Source organism: Tetrao urogallus (assembly GCF_951394365.1).
Source record: "Tetrao urogallus genome assembly, chromosome: 4".
Taxonomy (NCBI): Eukaryota; Metazoa; Chordata; class Aves; order Galliformes; family Phasianidae; genus Tetrao; species Tetrao urogallus.
The window spans coordinates 1667022-1687592 of NC_136817.1; the positions used below are offsets into that span (position 1 = coordinate 1667022).

Sequence of the window (20571 nt, forward strand, 5' to 3'; positions counted from 1 at the left end):
ATCGAGTCCAACCCTCAACGTTCACCACGTGTATAAAACGTTCACCTTGTGTATAAAAGTGATGTACAGAGTGGCTGAAGACAGAAAGATGCTACCTTAACATAATCTCACTTTTATTTGTGCACTGAAGAACGTGCGTTTCGTATGTTCATGGAACTCATGCGAATTCTATATTTAAAGGTAAAATCAAGAGCTGTGTTTTAAAACAAGTGAACTCCAAGGATTTTGTGGAAGGAATATTTTATACAGCTCATCAGATTTTTAGAAGCACACTTTTTTTCTCCTATTTCATATTCTCTGCTGTTCATCTAAGGTTTAAGTGCTCCTTTGGCAAGCTTAATTATACTCCTGTCTATCTACTCACAACTGTCTATCTCTTCGCATTGTAGTGTTATGAACTTGGATGATTTAACCAGAAGAGGGTTATATCTGAGTGATATTCCATTGCATGATGCTACCCGTGATCTGGTTCTTTTGGGAGAGCAGTTCAGAGAGGAATATAAACTGACTCAAGAGCTTGAGATCCTCACTGACAGACTGCAGCACACGCTACGTGCACTGGAAGATGAAAAGAAAAAGACAGACACGTAAGATACAAATCCTGATTTTTGAGCTGAAACAGTCACAGCACTGTATTATTTATAGGTACCTTCTTTATAAAATAAAAGAATCTTGGAGAACGTAAAAAATATTCAAGGCCAATAATTTTGAAGTCAAGAAAGAACATTTCACTTCAGTTCCTTGAAGGGTTTTGTTCTTAATTTAGATAGTCATGTGTCATCTGCAGTGTAGGCTGTCGCCTACATGAAAATGGCTGTTTTGATGGCTCCTTCCTTTATAAGTACACTAGAGGAGAAGTGAACTGGCAATTCTTTTTACTTTGCTAATTAACCTAAAATAGTTTTGCAAACTTTCTTACCTGCCATCCAGTTGATGTGGCAGAAACGCTCAAGCAGAAAGCAAAAATGATCCAAGACACTATTAACAAATCTTGTCAGAAGAATTAATAATGTGTCTATGTTATGTAGAGACCTTGCTCAAAATTCTTTCTGTTTTGCCTGTGCCTTTCTTGCTGACTAATTTAGATTACTGTACTCCGTTCTACCACCGTCGGTGGCAAATGAGCTGAGACACAAGCGTCCTGTTCCAGCTAAGCGATACGACAATGTCACCATTCTCTTTAGTGGCATTGTTGGATTCAATGCCTTCTGTAGTAAGCATGCCTCTGGAGAGGGAGCTATGAAGATTGTTAATCTTTTAAATGATCTTTACACGAGATTTGATATTCTAACTGATTCACGAAGGAATCCCTTTGTTTACAAGGTAAGCAGTAGATTTTCAAGTAATTTAGCCTGTGATTTTTCAATAATTTACTCTCATGTTGCTCTTTTCCATCCTTTGGAATGTAAAGAGGAGTATGTTGTTTTTCTCTCTGCCCTGTGAGTCAATAGTTTTTTGCAGTGTTTGTGCATAGTCACCTGTTAGTTGGATACACTAATTTGCTTCCACATTTAGAAGATGTAAAAATTTATGTAAGCAGTTTGCTTTAAGTCATGTACCTGGGCCTCCTAGCTGTAAGCTATAATTTGTTATTCAGTTTTATTCCTTCAATAGTACTGAGGTTTAGTTGCAGATATGGTAGGAGGTAGATAAGTGGATAGATATGTAGCCCGTATATACAAGGGCTGCTCCAAAAGGAATGCCTTCTATTAATAATAAATAGTTGGCCCATGGCATCAAGAGATGGATGTTGATGGTGTGGCAGTAGATATTGAACATTTCTGCCAATTACTTGCTACTGCCATGTGACAGAGGGCAGCAGAGGGGCAGTCTGCAAAATGATGTCTGACATGGAAGTGTGTTTGAAGCAAAGATGTGGCACTGAATTCCTCCATGTGGAAAAAATGGCACCCATTGACATTTATTAACACTTGCTGAACGTTGATGGAGACCAAACAGTGGATGTGAGCACAGTGGGTTGGTGGGTGGTGCTTTTCAGCAGTGGTGACAACAATGAAGGGTCATCTCTGCTGGAGAAGTTTTATGATTGTGACATGCAGGCTCTTGTTCACTGCTGGAGAAAATGCATAGCTCATGGTGGTGCCTGTGTTGAAAAATAGTGTTTTGTAGCTGAGAATTTGCTCATATCAAATAGTGTTATTGTGCTCTTTGTTATAGTTTCTGTGGAAATAAATACGAGGCATTACTTTTTGAGCATGCACATGTATATGCTTGTGTCTTTATATGTGTAAAATCCATTGCTAGTTTTTACTCTAAATTAAATTTATGTCCTGCACCAGACAAATCAAGGGTGAGTGAGAATAAACATGGTTATACAAACTCTGGAATACTCCAAAAAAGAGACTGAAGTTCACCTAATCACTGTCTTTGTTTTGTTGTTGAAATATAATGAATTCTTATCAATACAAGATGTTTTTGGAATTGAGATTTTTTGAATGTAAGTATAGGGAAAACACTTGAAAGGACAGTCTTCGAAGGGAGTGCTACGTCTTTTTATTGTACTCTCAAGTCCATGATAATAAATGGAACAATATGTACCTTGCCAGGTGGAAACAGTTGGGGACAAGTATATGACTGTGAGTGGTCTACCAGAGCCTTGCATTCATCATGCACGATCTATCTGCCACCTAGCATTGGACATGATGGAAATAGCAGGCCAAGTTCAAGTTGATGGGGAGCCTGTACAGGTTAGTAAATGTGTGGGCTTGAATGAAGAGCCCATTCTTTTATATGATTACAATGCTTTGAAATATGATAATACTAAAATCCCTTTCCATGTAGATTAATTATTTTGAGATAGATCTCTATAAACAATATGAAGAGTCGCATGTAGATGTGGTATTGGCAGTTCCCCAGATCCTCAAATGCAGTTGCTGTGCTTAACTATTTAAATAATTAGATCCTCATCATGTATGTTTGTTTTCTGATCTTTCCAATCTATTCAACAAATTTGCATTTTGCATCGAGTACAATTAGTTGAGTCTTTTTCATCTCAATGAATACAACAGTAGTATTCCCTCATTGGCATCTTCAGTCATGCTTGTGATCTCATCAGCATGGGAAAATATTGCATTAAATAGAAAAGTGCATTTCCATAGGTAGTTTTGGCAGTGATTCCAACAACAGTGTATGTTAGTGGAAGTTCTGTTGTTATGGGCTTTTTAAATATGCTGTTGCATTAATACCGAGTTGGTGAGACTCCATTGACTTGTCTTCATCAAAAAGCTCTGAGGACAAAATAACTGGTTGTGATACGTATTGTTATTTAGCTGCAATCTATTGCTCTAAGACCTAACTGAGGTCTGTCTGTTTCACCTTGTCAGCGAGCAAGGAAGTGAAGAGGTTTCATATAGGGCCTTTCTTCTGAGCAGTAGTCTTTTCTTGGTCTAACCCATCGATTTCTGCAGCTTCTGAGCATTCATCAAACTCAGACCTACAGGGTATTCCTCTCTCTCCACTTTTACTTTACAGCATATAACAGCAGCATGGCGTGGTGCATGTTGGAAAAAGATGAGGTTTGTTCTTTCATGTGGGAGGCAGAGTCATGGCAATACAATAACTAAAAAACAAACAAAAAAAAGGTGATACAAAATGCAGAGCTTTGAAGAAGCCAGAGTAATGCACTGGAAATAAAACTAGTAGACAGAAACTGCATAATACCTGTGTTTAGTTGGAAGCATGAGATAAGCTACATTTATTTTGAATACCGAAGCCTTTTTTTTTCCTCTCTAAAGATAACGATAGGAATCCATACTGGTGAGGTAGTCACGGGTGTCATAGGCCAAAGGATGCCACGTTACTGCCTGTTTGGAAATACTGTCAATTTAACAAGCAGGACAGAAACTACTGGAGAAAAGGGAAAGATCAATGTGTCTGAGTATACGTACAGGTAAGCGATTCACTATTCTTACTGGTGTTGACACATAAAAAGAAATCACTTTTTCTGTGTGACATCGATGTGCCTTTGGATTTGATAGTGATGGGGCATTGTTAACACACTTTTGAAGTGCATGAGCTCTGATGAAACTGTATGGCAGACTGTATTATGATGCATGATTGTTGGTATGCAAATATAATAACGATCTAGAGATAGACTCGATGCTTCTATTTATTTGCTCACATTTGTGCTTAATATTTTAAATTGTGTATTGTTTGCATGCATACAATTACATCTTTTCTCTTTCCATTCTCAGGTGTCTTATGACACCAGAAAACTCAGATCCTCAGTTCCACCTGGAATACCGGGGTCCAGTTTCTATGAAGGGTAAAAAAGAACCAATGCAGGTTTGGTTTTTGTCCCGAAAAAGTACAGAGACAGAGGTATGACTAACCAAAGTGTATTTTTCTTTTAAACAAGTTATAAATATGATACATTTAAGCCACTGAGATCCATTTGCAAACTAAATGTTCCCTGGAAGCAATGAACAGTTTTGTACAACACTTTTATTAACATTTACTATCTTGACAGCACATTGAAGTCCTTGACTATTTGTCTGTGGAGTTTTGTATAGACCCTGAAGGAATACTTTCATATTTCAAGAGGTCCTTGAGGGAATGCCAGTGTTTAAATATAAATATCTCTTTATGTACAGATTTCTCCACTGTGCTAGACTTTGCAATATAATGCCCATAATATAATGTTTAACCGATGCCTGGTTATCAGCACTTTGAAATTTACCATTTCTGTGAGTGAATAAATGTGCCTTCAGATATTTAGGCAGCAGTCCAACAAATACACACAGGCAGGTTTGAACCTGATGTGTGGTTTGCTCTGTTAACCTCAGATGGATCTTCTTGCTCACAAATTGTTGTGTGATGAAGGTCTTAATTCAGAAATTCACAGAATAAAAATATATCTTCTGATTGACATATAAACTAAATCTTGTTGTGAATAGGGTGAAGCTCTTCAAGCACTAAGTTGTCTTTGAGCTTATGTGATAATTTCAGAAGTTTGCACATGTAGTAACCAAAATCCTATTAGAAACCAATGAGATTTAGACTCAGAAATAAACAACAAAGTTTTACCTTTAATCACATCGCTTTGTGCCAGCCTAGCAGGTGTACATTCCACCTATTGCAAACAGGGAGAAAAAAAGTGTGAAAGTGATATGCACAGCCTGAATTCTGCCCAAAAGTAGAAGTACAAAAAGTTTTAAGCCAATGTATTTAATCTAAGAAATACTGATTGGAATAATGTAAGTCATCAGTTCCTTCACTGAACGTACAGGTCACAGGGACTTAATTGCACTTCTGAATTCTTGTGTGCCTCTGAAAATGAAATTTAGTCTGTTAAACCATTATGGCCCTTTAGAAAAGATTTAATGCAACTGGTAGCCAAGTGTATGAATATTGGCTGTTTAGTGGTAACCCTCAGTAGTAACTCTCACTATTAAACTTCAGGGAACAGCCTGTATTTTAACCCCGCTGAAGTCTGTATTTTAGTATATATTAGTTGTGCTAACATTCTGGGTGCCACTTTTGATCATACTTGTATGATTTTGTTTTATATCAAGGTTAAGTGTAACTTCACATGGCTACTGTTCTTTCAAATCCATACTTTTATGTGAAATATGCATAACTGAGCACCTTAGACTTATTCTTTCTGCATTATAAGTTACGTCCTATCATTTGTATCAGGGAATATTGTAATGTTAAATGTAAAGCTTCAGAAGAGTATTGAGTCAGGTGCGTATTTTCCTTAGTTCAGCTTCACATGTGTTTAGGGTTCTAAAAGTTTATAATTTTAAATATTGCAACTTCTTTTTAGAGAGCTTGTGAAACAGCCAGTTTTGTCAATCATGACAACGGCCCTGACAGGTACCTGCTGTTACTATTGTCTAATAATTCAGCTTTATAGAGAGAAACATAGGGACAATGGTAAACATGATAGAAAAATAAAATATTGTCAGTCTGGTTTTTGGGAGCACATAATACACAGTTATAAATCACAGTTTAGGCACACTTGAAAAGTCTCTCTTAGTTTGTGTTAGGCTTTTCTCGTATATTCTTAAATTCAGACATGCATATATTTCTCAAACACATAAGGACTTCTCCCATCACAGGTATCTCTTTTTTTGTTGTACTAAGTTTTGGAGAATAGGAAGCTAGAAGGATAACTTCATGAAGTGTATGACAATGATAATCAGTTGTTTCAGAGGTGATTTTGATAGGTGAAAGAAGATAATCTTGTAATGGTCTTTTCATTCTTTTCCACTCCCTGCACCATTTCATCTGTTCACAAACAGAAAGATGCACTAAGGCTTCCTCCTTTAAGATGTGCTGAACTGTTATTTCTGACACTTCATAGGCTGCATATAACAGTGGTAATCCAAAAGCAGAAATCAAATAAACACCTTTTTATCTTTGATTACCTTATTGTAATTACTTTGCTAAGGTACAGTTTTGGTTTTCTTTTCAGATACTTATTCTGTCTGACCTTTCAAACACACGTGCATTCTTACAATTAGTATCATTTGCAGGGTGATTAATTTCAGTGGGAGCCATTAGTAACAATTAATATGGCACGTTAACATCTGTTAAGAATCCATGCAGTAAATAAATGTCTTGAGTGGTCACTCCCTGAAAATATTTCTTAAATCTGTTTGAAGATATTTTCTCTGACTGTCCTTCAGTTGTGAAGTTTTCTATCTCCAGTGTGTTTAAATCTAGAACTGATTTGTATTAGTGGTACACTCCCTTTTTCTGTTACACTTAACAGAATGGCAATCTCATCATTTGCATATCTGTTAGCATTAACAGGTCCTGAAGCCCAGTGATCAATATATGATAGGAGAAGTGAACAAAATGCTTACAGCTGGCACAGTGATATAAAACCAGTGCTTAAAATACGCTGTCTTCACTGGGCATGTAGAATGTCATCAGGTTGGAGCAGCTCAGCATACTTCAGACTTTGTTCCTAAGTTGGCATCTCTGTTCTTCCCTCTAAAGAATTCTATTCCATAATACCATTCCAGCAATATTCAGAACTGCATCAGAAATATACGTAGAACCAAAGCAACCTTGACTTGTCTGCTTGCTTGCATGAACAGAGGTTCACCTACAACTTCTCTCAGGAGGAACAGATTTGCTGTAAATCCTAAAGCATGCAGAGAACCTCAGATGCCTGACTGTGGTTTCCATCTGTCCCCACTTCCAAATATGTTTCTCTTCTCCCATGTCCCCAGATTACTAATGGGAGCAAGTCAAAATATCTCCAGTAGTTCCATCAGGGAATGTAGGAGTTGTTACATTCCTACGTACAACACATGCAAAAGAAATGTGTGTGTTACCTATGCTCTGTTCTGTTATTTACTAATACTGGTTGCAAGTTGTCAAGCATATTTTGTCACTGCATTGATCCACTATGTTGCTGCTTCAAAGAAAATCCCTTATTTTTCAAATTCTACTTGCATGCATTCAAGGAAACAAAGCAAGATACTTTCTGAGCTGAGGGAAGAGGAAAAGGATCCTGAACAGGGTGCAATACTGTCTCCAAGTAGGGAGCCAGGCAGTAAGGATGAATTATGAATGTTACTTTACTTCGTATCTGCCATTGTTATGTGCAGTACCATTGTCTGTTGCTCTTGTCCTGAAATCGTACTCACCATTTGCTTCCAGGCATGCTTGCTACTTTTTCCTTAGTGTTTGGTATTCTCTCTCTGCTATGAGCATGTATTTCAGGCTCTTTTTTTTTTTTTTTTTAATATGCATTTTTGCATGTCAATCCTGTGGCCCTTCCTATCACCAGTTACTACTGAATCAAACTGTATAATATGCATGCCACAGCTAACAACTCAATCTGATGCTTCACATCTTCATCTCTGCGGTACAGTGGTTGCATAAATCAATGACTTTTCTGGAAAGACAGGAGGCATTTCAATTTTTTGGCAGAACAAAGAACCTAAGGAACTATTTGTAAAAAGTAGTACATAGAGCATCATTGTGGAAGCTACTGCTTAAAACTTGTTTATCAGATTTACTTCTGCTACGACCATGCTTCCTGTTCATATTGCGAATAACACTTGATGCACTGCTGATCCCTGTGTAGAAAAATGGTACCTTTTGACATCATCCAGCATTTTGGCTTTGTAGACACTATGTAAAACATCTTCTGTATTGAAAGGGGGCAGTTGTTTGTCCAACTGAGCCTTGTGCCAATGTATATTTACTGAAATGCTTTTCATTTTCAATATATTTTTCATTGATTTATATTAACTAAATGAAGTTGTCATGTTAATAGTAGATTGCTGGACTGTTGTAGGCCATCACTTGTGCTCTAATCCTGTTCTGATAGAGCCTTCAAAATTGACAGGTGTACTGCCAGGACATGGTTGTCGTAGTTGCCTTTTGTTTTGGTCTCTGGAATCAGAAAATGATTTTATTTTATACCTTGGGAGAACCTGATTGTATTCTTGGCTTCATGGCATAATTAAGAGATATATAACTTGTAAGCAGACATAGTAAAATTAGATGGGATTGCAGATGCTTCACAGTTTTAACATACAGTGCATTTTTGTGTGAATAATATCCATTCTTGTGTCTGGCATTTTCTGAATATTTGCATTATGAATTAGAATAGTGCAATTACTTTGTGTATAAAAGTTGTCTGTACCTAGTATACTTTATCAGCACAGAATATATATGTATAAATGTTTCATGGTAATGTGAGAAATTGCAATAAATTATTTTTTCCACTGATTTCTTTAGAAATTCTGGGCTTTTATTTTCAATGACAGTTGCATTTCAGTGTTGCATTTGGTACAAAAGAAGCACATTCCCCATTCTGCAATTCTAGGTTCGCATTTAAATCATTTCTTGAGTCCTTGTTTCAGTGTGTGCATATGTTCAAGAGTCTCCTGCGTTCAGGTTCCTGGATCACATCCTCAGTTTAAAGTAGGGAAACAAAAAGGGAGAGCTGCATACATTCTTTTGCATCACTCACTGTGCATCAGAAGCTCCTCCTGGCACTGTGAGAGATTGCCCGTGCTCTGCTAATCTGCACAGCAGCTCTTTGTCCTTCATGCTGATGGAGCCTGCCAAAACTTTAGTGGTGATCCCTGGGCGTGAGATTTGTGACATCTATGGTTGTATAGAACTAATACAAAATAATACAGAAATATGGTTGTATGGTATATAAATAATTGATGCAGAAGACTGTGAAGTAACTGAACTGTTTGTACTACACTTCAGGATGACTTAAGATGACATGCCAGAAACAGTGCTCTGAGTTTATCATTTCTTAATGATTTCTAAGTGTTAAAGCTCCTGTTAAGCTACTTTGTAGCATAACCAGTTTCTTAAAGCACTAGAAACTCATACGCTGAGTTCATCTAAGTGCTTTTTATCTCAAGGAAATCAGTATGATTTGACCACTTTTGTTATTAAAATAAATCTTCAGGTGAACGCTGAGCTCAACAGCTAACAATAAAATTTGATTAAATATTTCCCTGTATTTAGTTCTTTCACATGTGCTCTCGTCTCTGATTTAAATGCAGCGATCTGCTTTCACAGTAGGAGTTCTGTAGTTGAAACATGAGGCAAAATATTTACCTAAGTCTGTTTCAAAGGCATTTATAAGTGTATCTAGTTTATCTTAGTATTTTTTTGTTTAAAAAAAAAGAGTTTGACATGAGAAGAAAAGCGAAAGCAGCAGTGAAACTGCAAATTACGGAATGCGTGGTTGCAACTAATCTTCTGGATCAAAAGAATTTACATTTCCATGGTATTACTAACAAAGCTTGGCCTTGCAGAGGACTGCTCTGCTTCTTAGAGTAATTGACTTGAGTAGTCTGACTGTTGTTAGTGTTTCTTGACAATATATATACTTTTTATCTATTACAGGGCTTGAAAAACAGCAGGACTCTTACTAGGTTCAATAAACACTTAGCAAGCTTAATAAGCACATAGTGTCATTCTTTAGAAGTTATGTTATAAGGACTCACAACCCAGTGAGGTGATTTAATAGTATGGCCTTTGTTTATAGACCTTCCCCATGCAGAATTCCATAAAATCTTGGCTTTTTAAAGTTAAAAGTGGCTAGGCTGATATGTCTAATAAAAGCTATTGCCCAGAGGAGTTTTAATTCATCCTTCCCTATCTGCTGCTGTAGGGCTGCTGTTTTTTCAGTGTTGTGGAGGAAATTTCTATTTCTATTGTTCACAAAGGCACCATTAGCACCAAAATATCCATCCAGCTCTTTACATATCCATATTTCTACATCTGTACCTTTATCTATATATCGCTACACGCACATATAAAGGATATCTCAGGAAAGAGCCACGAAGACAAAGGTGTAAAAAAAACAGGTTGATATTTCTGTGACCTGGTTGTGGTGTTTCATGTAGGCTGGAGTGCAAAGTTTATCTGGCTAATTACAAGCTCAGGTTTGAAAGACAATCATATACAGAAAGAAGGAAACAGGAAACAATATGGTAACCCTTGATATGAATAAGGGATGGGTGGACCTGAAGACCTCAGAGCATTTTCTATGAATAAAACTCCTGTAAAATCTAAAGCAAACAAACATGAGTCTGCTGCAGCCTAGCTATGCACTGCAGTGTGCACCTGGAACATTGATAGCCATTTCAATAACACTCATCTCCATGGAGCAAGAGCAGGGGCTGAGGCACCCACATCCCGATGGTTTCAGTTCGCTATGGTAAGAGTGTATTCTAAAGGACGTGTATGATTGCCATGAAGTGTAAAATGGTCATGGAGGGGAGAGAAAGGGAACGGGAAGGAAAAGGGGGAAAATGCTGATGGGGTATAGTAGGTGAATTCTGTCACTGTGTTGGCTTATCATCTCCAAGCAAAGGAAACTGAAAAAAGAAAGAAAAAAAGGTTCAATTCACCAATTTAAAACTGCACATAAAAGGCACTTTTTTCTCTATTATTATTCAGACCTCTGACCAGCTTTGGATGACAGTTGTGGAAAACCTGCAACAACATATGCTGTCACCACCAAATCACTGCTGTTATCGTTAGGAGGAAAAGGCTAATGTTGGTTTTCATCATAATGATCATTGGGTCCTTCTGCCAGTGTGACTATTTTGGAGATAAAGATGACCAGAAATGTAATAATGTTTTTTAAATTATTGTTCTGGGATGAAGAACCTTACCCTCTGTTAGAGAGGTTTTGTACTGCAGACTCTTCCCTGGATACCATGTCCCACAGATTGACATTCCCTTTATTAATAGCTTCTTTTCAGAAGTGGTTGTGGAGATTTCAATGTATGTAAAACACCTAATGCAAGTTTTAGGTTACAATACAATTGCACGCTCCAGGGAAGTGGCTTTGTGTGCCAGCACACATTTATTCTACCTGTTCATATTCTGGACATCTGGCATTAACCCTGTGCATTTTTTTATGTACTGCAGATTGTCAGGGTGATTCCAAGATTGACTTTACACTCCGATAAATATGGCATCCTGTCTAGAGCTCAAGCAACAGACTTGTGATAAAATGACAGAACTGAGCTGAGTGGAGAGAAAAGACTGAAGGTATTCAATAGTTTCCAAGGGTTGTTAATCATGATCCCAAACTGGAGAACAATTAGCTGAATAGTTCCTAAGCTCAGTTAAAAAAAACAACAGCAATAACAAACCAAAAAAGGCAGCACTAGCAAAAAGCCTCAAAATTTACATGGTCATAGTTTCCAGAAGAGAAATAAACCTGAATGAGTTCAGTGTTTCCAGCTTCAGCCCTTTCATCAACACAAACATCAACAGCTTGTCTGAACTTCCGTGGAGGCTACATTGCTCATTTCCTTGCTGCCTCAGCCTGTATCAGGGAGAAGGACAACATTCACTAGGTCTATAACACAAGTACTGCTGTAATACAGGTAATACTGTAGTAATCCCAATAAAGTGGGCTCTTAAACTGCTCCTGCATGCCTTCTTTTCTGGTAAATGTAAAATGTGGAAGCATCCTTAGAAGCACAATTATTAAAAAGGTGATGGGAAACGGTAAGGGCCTGGCTAAGAACAGGAGGAGAACAGCTGAGCTCCAACTGGAATTCAAAAAGAAGGCTCTCAGATCACAAACATTGTCCTGTCACCTACAGCTCATACCGTAGATGTGCTCGTGCAGCTCAATCAAACGTAAGGTTTGTTGTTCATCTAGAGGTGTCAGTATTTTCTTAAGCTGCAATTAACTCCAAGACACCAAGAAAAAGTCAACAGTTACTTATGAAAGGCTGTTCAATAGGCTTTTCACTTAGTGCTATCATTGAACATTATTGACCTTCCCACTGTGGTTATCTGTGGGTGAATGTTGCCCTGTATTTTCAGCTGGAAAACAGCACTACAACTGTAGGCAACCTCCACTGCCTGTTGCATTCCCAGATGTGTCACATTCAAACTGCAGTACTTCCTTATCTAAAAACATTTTTCCCGGCACTAAAGTGCCGCAGCACTAAGAAACATTGCTTTCTGATAGAATGCCATACCCTGTGAAAAGGAGCCAAACTGAACCCAACGTTTTAAAAAGTCTCTGATTTGTTTTCTCACGACACTTTCTGACCTCACCAGGCTAAAATCTCTTCAATAAATTGTTCAGAAAGAAGCAGCAAAACAAAGAGCTACTGCCACACTGAGACCAGACCCAATCACCCCATCCCCGTCCTTTTGTTCCTGCCTAATGGCAGAGCCTGGTCTCTGTCAGATGACCTCATGGTTTCTAATTAACTGCTGAAATAAACTGCCAGAAAATCTATACAGAACACTTTCACCATCTTGAAGAAAACAGAAAGCGTGCCATTCTAGTCTGGTGTCTGCTCCTGAGGGCTCTGCTCAGCTGAGAGGACAAAGCCACAGCTCCTGCTCTGTGCACCATGCCCTTCTTGCCCATTTCTTTGCAAAGACTGTTCCACCTCCCCTGACACAGCTCCATGCCGTTCCCTCAGCCCCTGCCACTGTTCCCAGAGAGCAGAGCTCAGCACTGTCCTCCGCTCCTGCAGCCACCATCAGGCCTCCCTTCAGCCTGCTCTGCTCCAATCTGAACAAACCGGGGGACTCCCTCATTTTCTCCCTGCAATAGCATCTCTGCTGTTCATCCCATGATTAAGAAAACCAAAAAAAAAAAAACACCGAAAGTTTGCCAGTGCCATCAACTTCAGTGCCACATTAGCATCAACTAGGTGTGCCTACTCCTTTCAGTGAATATTATTCACTGCTACTGAAAGGACAGAGAAAACATTACTGGGCCCTTGAGCCTTTAATCAATTTTTCCACTGTGCCGAATTCACTCTTGCTTGCTTTTGGACTTCCCTTTGCTGCCTCGTTGCTGGCAATGTGAAAAACAAATAATGGGTAATGATCAGCCCCCAGGGAGGCAACAGACTCCCCTGTAGGTCGGGTCCAGTTGACATTATCAGGCTCTGTTCCTCTCAGATGGAATCACGAGTGTGAATGACAACAATTCCTTTTTTTTTGTGACAGAAATGGTCACGATATGAGATCAGGTTGACTAGCCCTAGGTGACTCCTCCAACCTGGCTGGATCTTCATCCACACCTCTTTTTGCTTGTCCATCAGGTTCCAGAATCTTGTATCTGCTTTATAATGATGTCTGGAAGGGTGAGGTAGTCAGAGAAGGGAGTTGCGTGTCACCCCAAGCAGAAACGTGCTTCCATTCCCTTCTATCTCTTAAGTCCCCTCTTTCTAGCTGCTGGCTTCTTGTGTAGTGGCTGAGTGACACATCTGTCCCAGGGATGGCAGAGCACAATACCACTGGTCAATCTCCTTCGCCAATTCCCTTGTGCTCCTCAGGACTCAGCCCACGTGCTCCCAAAGCCAAGTCCCTGTGCTGAGCAGCTCTGCCTGGGCATACCTCTCACAGATTTCTGAGGCTGAAAAGGCCGTGGGGGACACAGAAGAGACATGGCAATTTTTTAGTGGATTCCACGACTGGTGCTTCTTGTGAGTGTGTAACAGCCACCATTGGCAGTGGCAGTGACAGCAGCCTTCCTTGTGTGCCTTCCTGACAACTGCTGCATCCTGCAGGCTGTCCACCCAGCCTGCAATGCTCCCTGGGGTGCCGTGTGTCTGCACAGGAAAGGACCACCCTTCCTCCTAGCCCTGCCCATGCCTCCTCAGCCCTTCTCTCTGCTGGCACCCCTGGGGTCTCCCCAGCTCAGGAAATCACTGTATGTTCCTGCACCAGAGTGGTTGCATCTTTTTGGATGTATCAATGCTTTTCTAATGGCTTTAGTGACTTGACAAAAGCAAGAGGAGTGATGTGCAGCCTATCATGTATCACAGATTGTAGCAATGGCACTGATGTGTCTGTGCTGAGGAGGTCAGGATACAACGAGATGCTCTTCTGAGAGTGCAATTCCCATTCTCTAGGTATGGCACCACAGTTAAGACAAATGAGACTCACTGTGTTCATGCCAGTCTACAGGAGTTCATAGGCATAGTTTACATGCACCTGGTCTGCAAGCCCAACAAAGATTTTTTGGACAACAGTCAGGCAGAGGCATTTGTTCATGGATTTGTGAATCAGCTTCTTCCTTGTTTCCCAACATTTAGCAGGAAGAGTTTGTGTTTGCTGGTTTGTTTTTTCGTTGTTGTTTTGGGGTTTTTTTTTTGGGGGGGGGGGGGGGCAGGCAGCAACTCAAAAACAGTTAAAGTATTGCAGGCTGTAAATATTAGGGAAAAGAAACCGTAAATCCTAACTTCATCCCAACTTCAGCAATGCTGTTGCTGGGTTACAAAGCGCTAATTCTGATTGAGTTAGTGGTCTCAACCAAGTCATTCTGAAACAGCAGTAACCCTGGGATCCAAACAGAGCTGGCTGAAGAAGAAATGAGTTTGTCTAGTATTTTTTAAATTTAACTCTGCACGAAAAGTTACAATGAACCAGATAGTTTGATCCTATCATATTTTAGTATTTATTATTTGTTTATATGCAACTGGGGTCCTGATGGACGAGAGACTTAACATGAGCCAGCAGTGCGCTCTGGCAGCTCGAAAGGCAAATGGGATCCTGGGCTCCATCAGGAGAGGGGTGGTCAGCAGGGACAGGGAGGTGATTGTCCCTCTCTACTCAGCTCTTGTGAGGCCCCATCTGGAGTACTGTGTCCAGGTGTGGAGCCCTCAGTACAAGAAAGACATAGAGATTTTGGAAAGGGTCCAGAGAAGGGCGACTAAGATGATCAGGGGGCTGGAGCACCTCCCCTATGAGGACAGGCTGAGGGAGTTGGGCTTGTTCAGCCTGGAGAAGAGAAGGCTGCGGGGCGACCTCATTGCAGCCTATCAATACCTGAAGGGAACCTACACCCAGGAGGGGAGTAAACTCTTCAAAAGGGCTGACAATAGCAGGACTAGGGGAAATGGATCCAAGTTGAAGGAGGGAAGATTTAGGTTGGATGTCAGGGGGAAGTTCTTTACAAGGAGAGTGGTTAGGCCCTGGAACGGGCTACCCAGGGAGGTTGTGGATGCCCCGTCCTTGGACGTGTTCAAGGCCAGGTTGGACGGGATCCTGAGCAACCTGATCTAAATGTGGATGTTTGGTGGCCCTGCTAGGCAGGGGGGTTGGAACTACATGATCCTTGAGGTCCCTTCCAACCCGGGTGATTCTGTGATTCTGTGATTCTGAGATAAAACATTCCCAGGCAGGAGGAGCTCGTTGGCTGGAGCTGTGTTTAGTTCTGAGTCATTTGGTGCTTGTTAGGCCATTTGCTTTTATCCTTGACTGGGAAAAAGGCTGAGGAAAGCAGACCTGATCTAGATAGAGTCGCCTCACGTTTAGGGAAAAGAGAGGCTGAAAGAATGGGAGCAAGGGCTTGTTCAGCTTCCTCCTCTGGTTGCAGAGGGGTGTCTCTGGTAGGACAGCTCAGGGGAAGACCCTAATAGAAAACCTTTTGGTCAAATAGCCCTTCTCTAATGGAAATTTTGCTCTGAAAATAGCTTATGAATTTGGATACGAGAGACAGTGAAACCCTGCGTGAAGACTAAGAAGGTGCTACAAATTAACACCTAGTTTAATGCTATAAAGTTAGTAAATCTAGATATATAAGTAGCAGGCAGGCAGTGCTCTGCTCTGCATATGGTAATCCTGCATAAAATATGAGGAAGTAGTATCTTACTACACATCCATTTCTGTGCCATACAATCTTGCACGTGGCCAAAGCATCTAACATGAGAAACATGGAAGCACTCCATGTGTCAGAGGTAATGAAAGTACTGCTTAGAAGTGAACTCCTGATTGTTTTCAGTAGCTTGTGAAGCATTCATTTAATACACCAGTGTATAAGGGCAAGTAGTAATGCTACTTCTCAGTAGAGCACAGTAACAAAAGAAAGCCTCAGAAGTGTTTGAAAAAGTATGTCAGGCACTGCAGGACATTGTTGTTCATTCTCAAGAAGAATAGCTTCTCCCTGTGGTATGTTCTTAAAACAGAATCTGGTAAGGCTTGTCTGGGCTCTGTGTAACCAAGGCTGTGATTACCAGCAGCAAGGGCTGACTTCTGATTTCAGGACATTGCCTTGGACCATTGCCTAGCAATGCTCTGATGTTTAAAGGCCTGTTTTTCCTCACTTGCAAAGATGAATCGAATGGCTAATATTATCTTTGCTAGAAGAAGAAAAGATAACTCCAACAGGGTAAATAATTAGGATAACAGGAATAACTCCTAACCTACAAAGAAAATGTTTTATCTTGCACTCCAAAGGAGCAACAGAGTCCAGCTTTTTCCTCATCTTCTGGTGGTCTTTACTCCCAGTTTAGGATTTCTATCTGAGTGACTCAGTTGAGACTTGTAAACAGAAGAGGTAGTATGGCATAGTTTGATTTCTTTAGAATCATAGAATCCTTAGAATTGGAAGGGACTTTTAAAGATCACCTAGCCCAACTCCCCCACAATGAACAGGGACATGCACAGCTGGATCAGGTTGCCCAGGGTCTGATCCAGCCTCACCTTGAAAGTCTCCAAGGATGGGGCATCCATCAAATCCGTGGACAACCTGTCCCAGTGCCTCACCACCCTCACTGTAAAAGACTTTTTCCTTTTATCCTATTCCTAACCTCTTTAGGATTGAAACCGTTTCCCCTTGTTCTGTCACCATAGACACTGCTAAAGGGTCTGTCCCCTTCTTTCCTGTAGCTTGCCTTTAGATCCTGAAAGGCTGCTAACAGGTTAACCTTGCAGTCTTCTATTCTCCAGGCTGAAGAGCAGCAACTCTCTTAGCTTGTCCTCATAGGAGAGGTGTTCCCTTCCATAGATATTTTTGTGTCTGTCCTCTGGATGCACTCAAACAGGTCTGTATCTCTTTTGTATTGAGGACTCCATTTCTGCTCACAGTACCCTGCAGTCCAGGATATGGTTGACTTTCTGGGCTGTGAGGATGTATTGCTGGCTCGTGTCCAGCTTCCCATCCACCAGTATGCCCAGGTCCTTATAGGCAGGGCCACACTCTATCCTTTCATTCTCCAGTTTGTATTGGTATAGGATGCTGCCCAGGCCCAGGTGCAAGACCTTGCAGTTGGATTTGTTGAACCTCATGATGTTCACCTGAGCCCACTGGTCAAGCTTTTCTGGGTCCCTCTGATGGCATCCTGTTCCCCTGTTTTTGTGTTGACCACATCCCACAGCTTGGTCTCATCAGCAATCTTGCTGAGGGTGCACTCGACCCTGCTGCCATTGCCACTGATGAAGATATTAAAGAGTATTAGTCCCAGCACTGACCCCTGGCAGACATGTCTCATCACTGATCTCCATCCAGACATTGAGCCATTGCCACCTGCAGCTACAGGCTGCAGAGTCCAGAGAGCTGTGCCATGTTCTGGGTGCTGTTGGCTCCCTACACTACTCAGTGAATTGCTCTGGATACTGCAGGCAGGCTGACTAAGCATTTCTCATGCTTGCCTGTTGATCCTCTGTATTCATCTTTCTGCCATCAGAACTTGCATAATATCCATACTCCCTTATATTATTCACTTCTCCTTTAAAATTTAGGGCAAGGAACACAGATTTATTGTACAAATTGAACTTACTGATTAAGTGTTTTCCAGAAAGCTTCTGGGACATTTTTTCCTGACAAGTAGCTAACATCTGTTGCATTGGCATTGTGGTGAGAGAAAACTACTCAAAAGTTAACAGTCAAATTTACTTACATTCATGAAAATACTGAGTATTTACAAAATGATTGTCCTGTAGCATACAGACTGCAAATCTAATGTCAATAGCAGTTAGAAGAACATGCATACCTAAGATACTGAACTATCTTCCTAAGCAAGATTGTGAAAACAATTGCTGCTTTGCTTGGTCACTGTAAGGAGAGAAAAGTTTTGTTATACAGGAAAATATTCAGAAACATTTGCTTCCTTCAGCACACTGTCTGTCAAAGTACAGAATTACATACAGTGATTGCTGTTTATCATTTCATAAGGCTGAAAAGAGAGGATGTCTGGACAAAAGGGCTAGTTTAATGATTAGATTTATATCTTTATAGGAGGCTTAACCGTAACTTTCACCCAAACCACATTTCCTAGGAGACTGGCCCCTATACCGTGCTGCATACTGGTAGAAGGACACTCCCCATCCTTACAGTTAAAACTGTTCTATATCCTATGAGGATGGAAACAAAGGACAAAAGACTAGACTGGCTAGCTGGTCCTCTGCTTTGGGCACCTGCCACATCAGAGTCACCTTGGTTCCCATGAATGCAGACTCCTGAGCCTCTTGTCCCAGCCCTGTGCCCAAGAGACCCTCTCCAAGAAACCACCCTCTGAAACTGGGCGTGAAATGTACTTTTCAGCTGCAATTAACAAACGCCTTGGGGACAATCAGATTACTTCCTTTGCTTTGTTTTTACTTGGTTGTGAATTCTCTTCTTACCCTGCCTGCCCTCACCACACCCAAGAAAACCACAAACTTTTCCCTTCAGTGTTCATGCTATTACGTGCATCTTGCGATCCAATACATTTTAGTTTAGGAAAACACAAAACAGCTGTTTTAGCTATGATGGATGAGTTGATGCTTTGTGCTTATCCTGAGTAAAAGGATGCAATATAGTGGAAATGGACATCAAACATTTAAATGGACATTAAATGGACATCAAATATTACAATATCTACGTAGGAAATTATTAAAATGCCATTGACCTTGTTAACTTTTTTGGGTAAGGATTCTGTAATAATATTCTTACTTAACAAAATGAGTTAAACTTTTTCCAAGCAGCACAAAGCTACTTTTCAAGGAGTTCATTTCACAGCTCTTTGAAGAAAAAAATGTATTGGATGCAACTTACTGATTGCAAAGTAGACTATACTTTAAGAAAGAAGAGTTCTAGTTGCTTGAAGAGAAGATTTATAATCCAAAGGTTGTAGTACCACAACTTTCTAAGCATTTCCCATTCCTAAAGAACAAACACATGCTGGAAAACTCCTGTGAAAAATAACAGAAAGCAGCTTTCTTTTGGCTGCTATGCAATTGGGTTAATTCTATCACCAAATGAAGTGGTGCAAAAAGATTCATCAGCAATTAAGATCTGAGATGGAAATTGCTTGGGGCAGCAGGAAGAGATTTGCTGCTTTCTGAGCATTAAGTCTCCTTTAGATAGTGTGGCAGAAATGCTAAGACATGGCTTGAATCAGTGATTGAGCACCTGGTGGAAAGGCAGGGCCAACCCAGAGGAACTCAGGTGCATGCAGTGCAATGCAATGCAGTGCAATCCCAGAATTCATTTAAGAGTTGGCAGTGGAGGCCAGGGTATCTTGCTGGAGATTCCCGTGTACCTAGGGCCTTCTGAAGGTAAGCATCTTCCTTTCTTTATTTCTGTGCTCGTGGCTATTGCATTTGAGCAAGTCCTTACTTGCTACGACCTAAGGCTTTGCTGTTCTGCTGTGCTTTTCATTGTGTTACAGAGTTCTTTTATTGTCTGAGCAGCTTATTGGATGTATCTCCTTTGTCCTGAGATAGAGTGTGGCTTGTGAGTGATGAGGATCTCACCAAAGGAGATGTAAGGAGGCAGGGGAGGTGCTGAGTTTCTGGTTCTTGCAGAGAATTTTATTCCATTGTCATCCAAGCTTTCTTTGCACACAGGAGCAAATGGATAATATGAAAACAGATAAAGGTAGGCAGTGACTATCTGACTGTCTAAGAAGATATTCCAAAACACTTCAGCACTTTGAATCTGGTGCTTTGAGTTGAGATACGAGACAGATGCCTCACAGTTTTCAGAGTGCAGGACCTTCTGTGCGTCCACAACTTTGGAAATACTTCAGCAAATAAGTCACAGAATCACAAAATATCCGGAGTTGAAAGTGGTAACTTCATGCAGTTGGTGATTGCCCAGCCCTCTGATTTGTCAAGATCTCTCTGTCAGCCCTTTCTACTCTCAAGGGAACTAACAACTCCTCCCAATTTAGTTTCATTTGTAAACTTAATGTGCATTTATGTCCTGCATCCAAATAATTTATCAAATGTCGGCCCCAAAATGAAGCCCCTCTAGTGACTGGCTACCAGTTCAATGTAATTCCACTTACTATAAATATGTTCCTATACTGCATGATGTCACTTTGTTTCCCTCAATTTTTTTTTTATTTTATT

General features: G+C 40.4%; 1 protein-coding gene across 1 annotated transcript in view; it reads left to right on the top strand.

Moving 5' to 3' along the window:
• The window catches only part of GUCY1B1 (guanylate cyclase 1 soluble subunit beta 1), a gene marked incomplete at its 3' end in the record, with an annotated part of 35709 nt that extends 28243 nt beyond the window's left edge, over window positions 1-7466 (top strand). The window contains exons 8-13 of the mRNA XM_079534738.1: window positions 390-587; window positions 1086-1323; window positions 2568-2708; window positions 3756-3910; window positions 4215-4341; window positions 7443-7466. Of these exons, the coding sequence (XP_079390864.1) occupies window positions 390-587; window positions 1086-1323; window positions 2568-2708; window positions 3756-3910; window positions 4215-4341; window positions 7443-7466 (883 nt within the window). The remainder of the gene's footprint in view (window positions 1-389; window positions 588-1085; window positions 1324-2567; window positions 2709-3755; window positions 3911-4214; window positions 4342-7442) is intronic.
• Between the last annotated feature and the right edge of the window lie 13105 nt (window positions 7467-20571).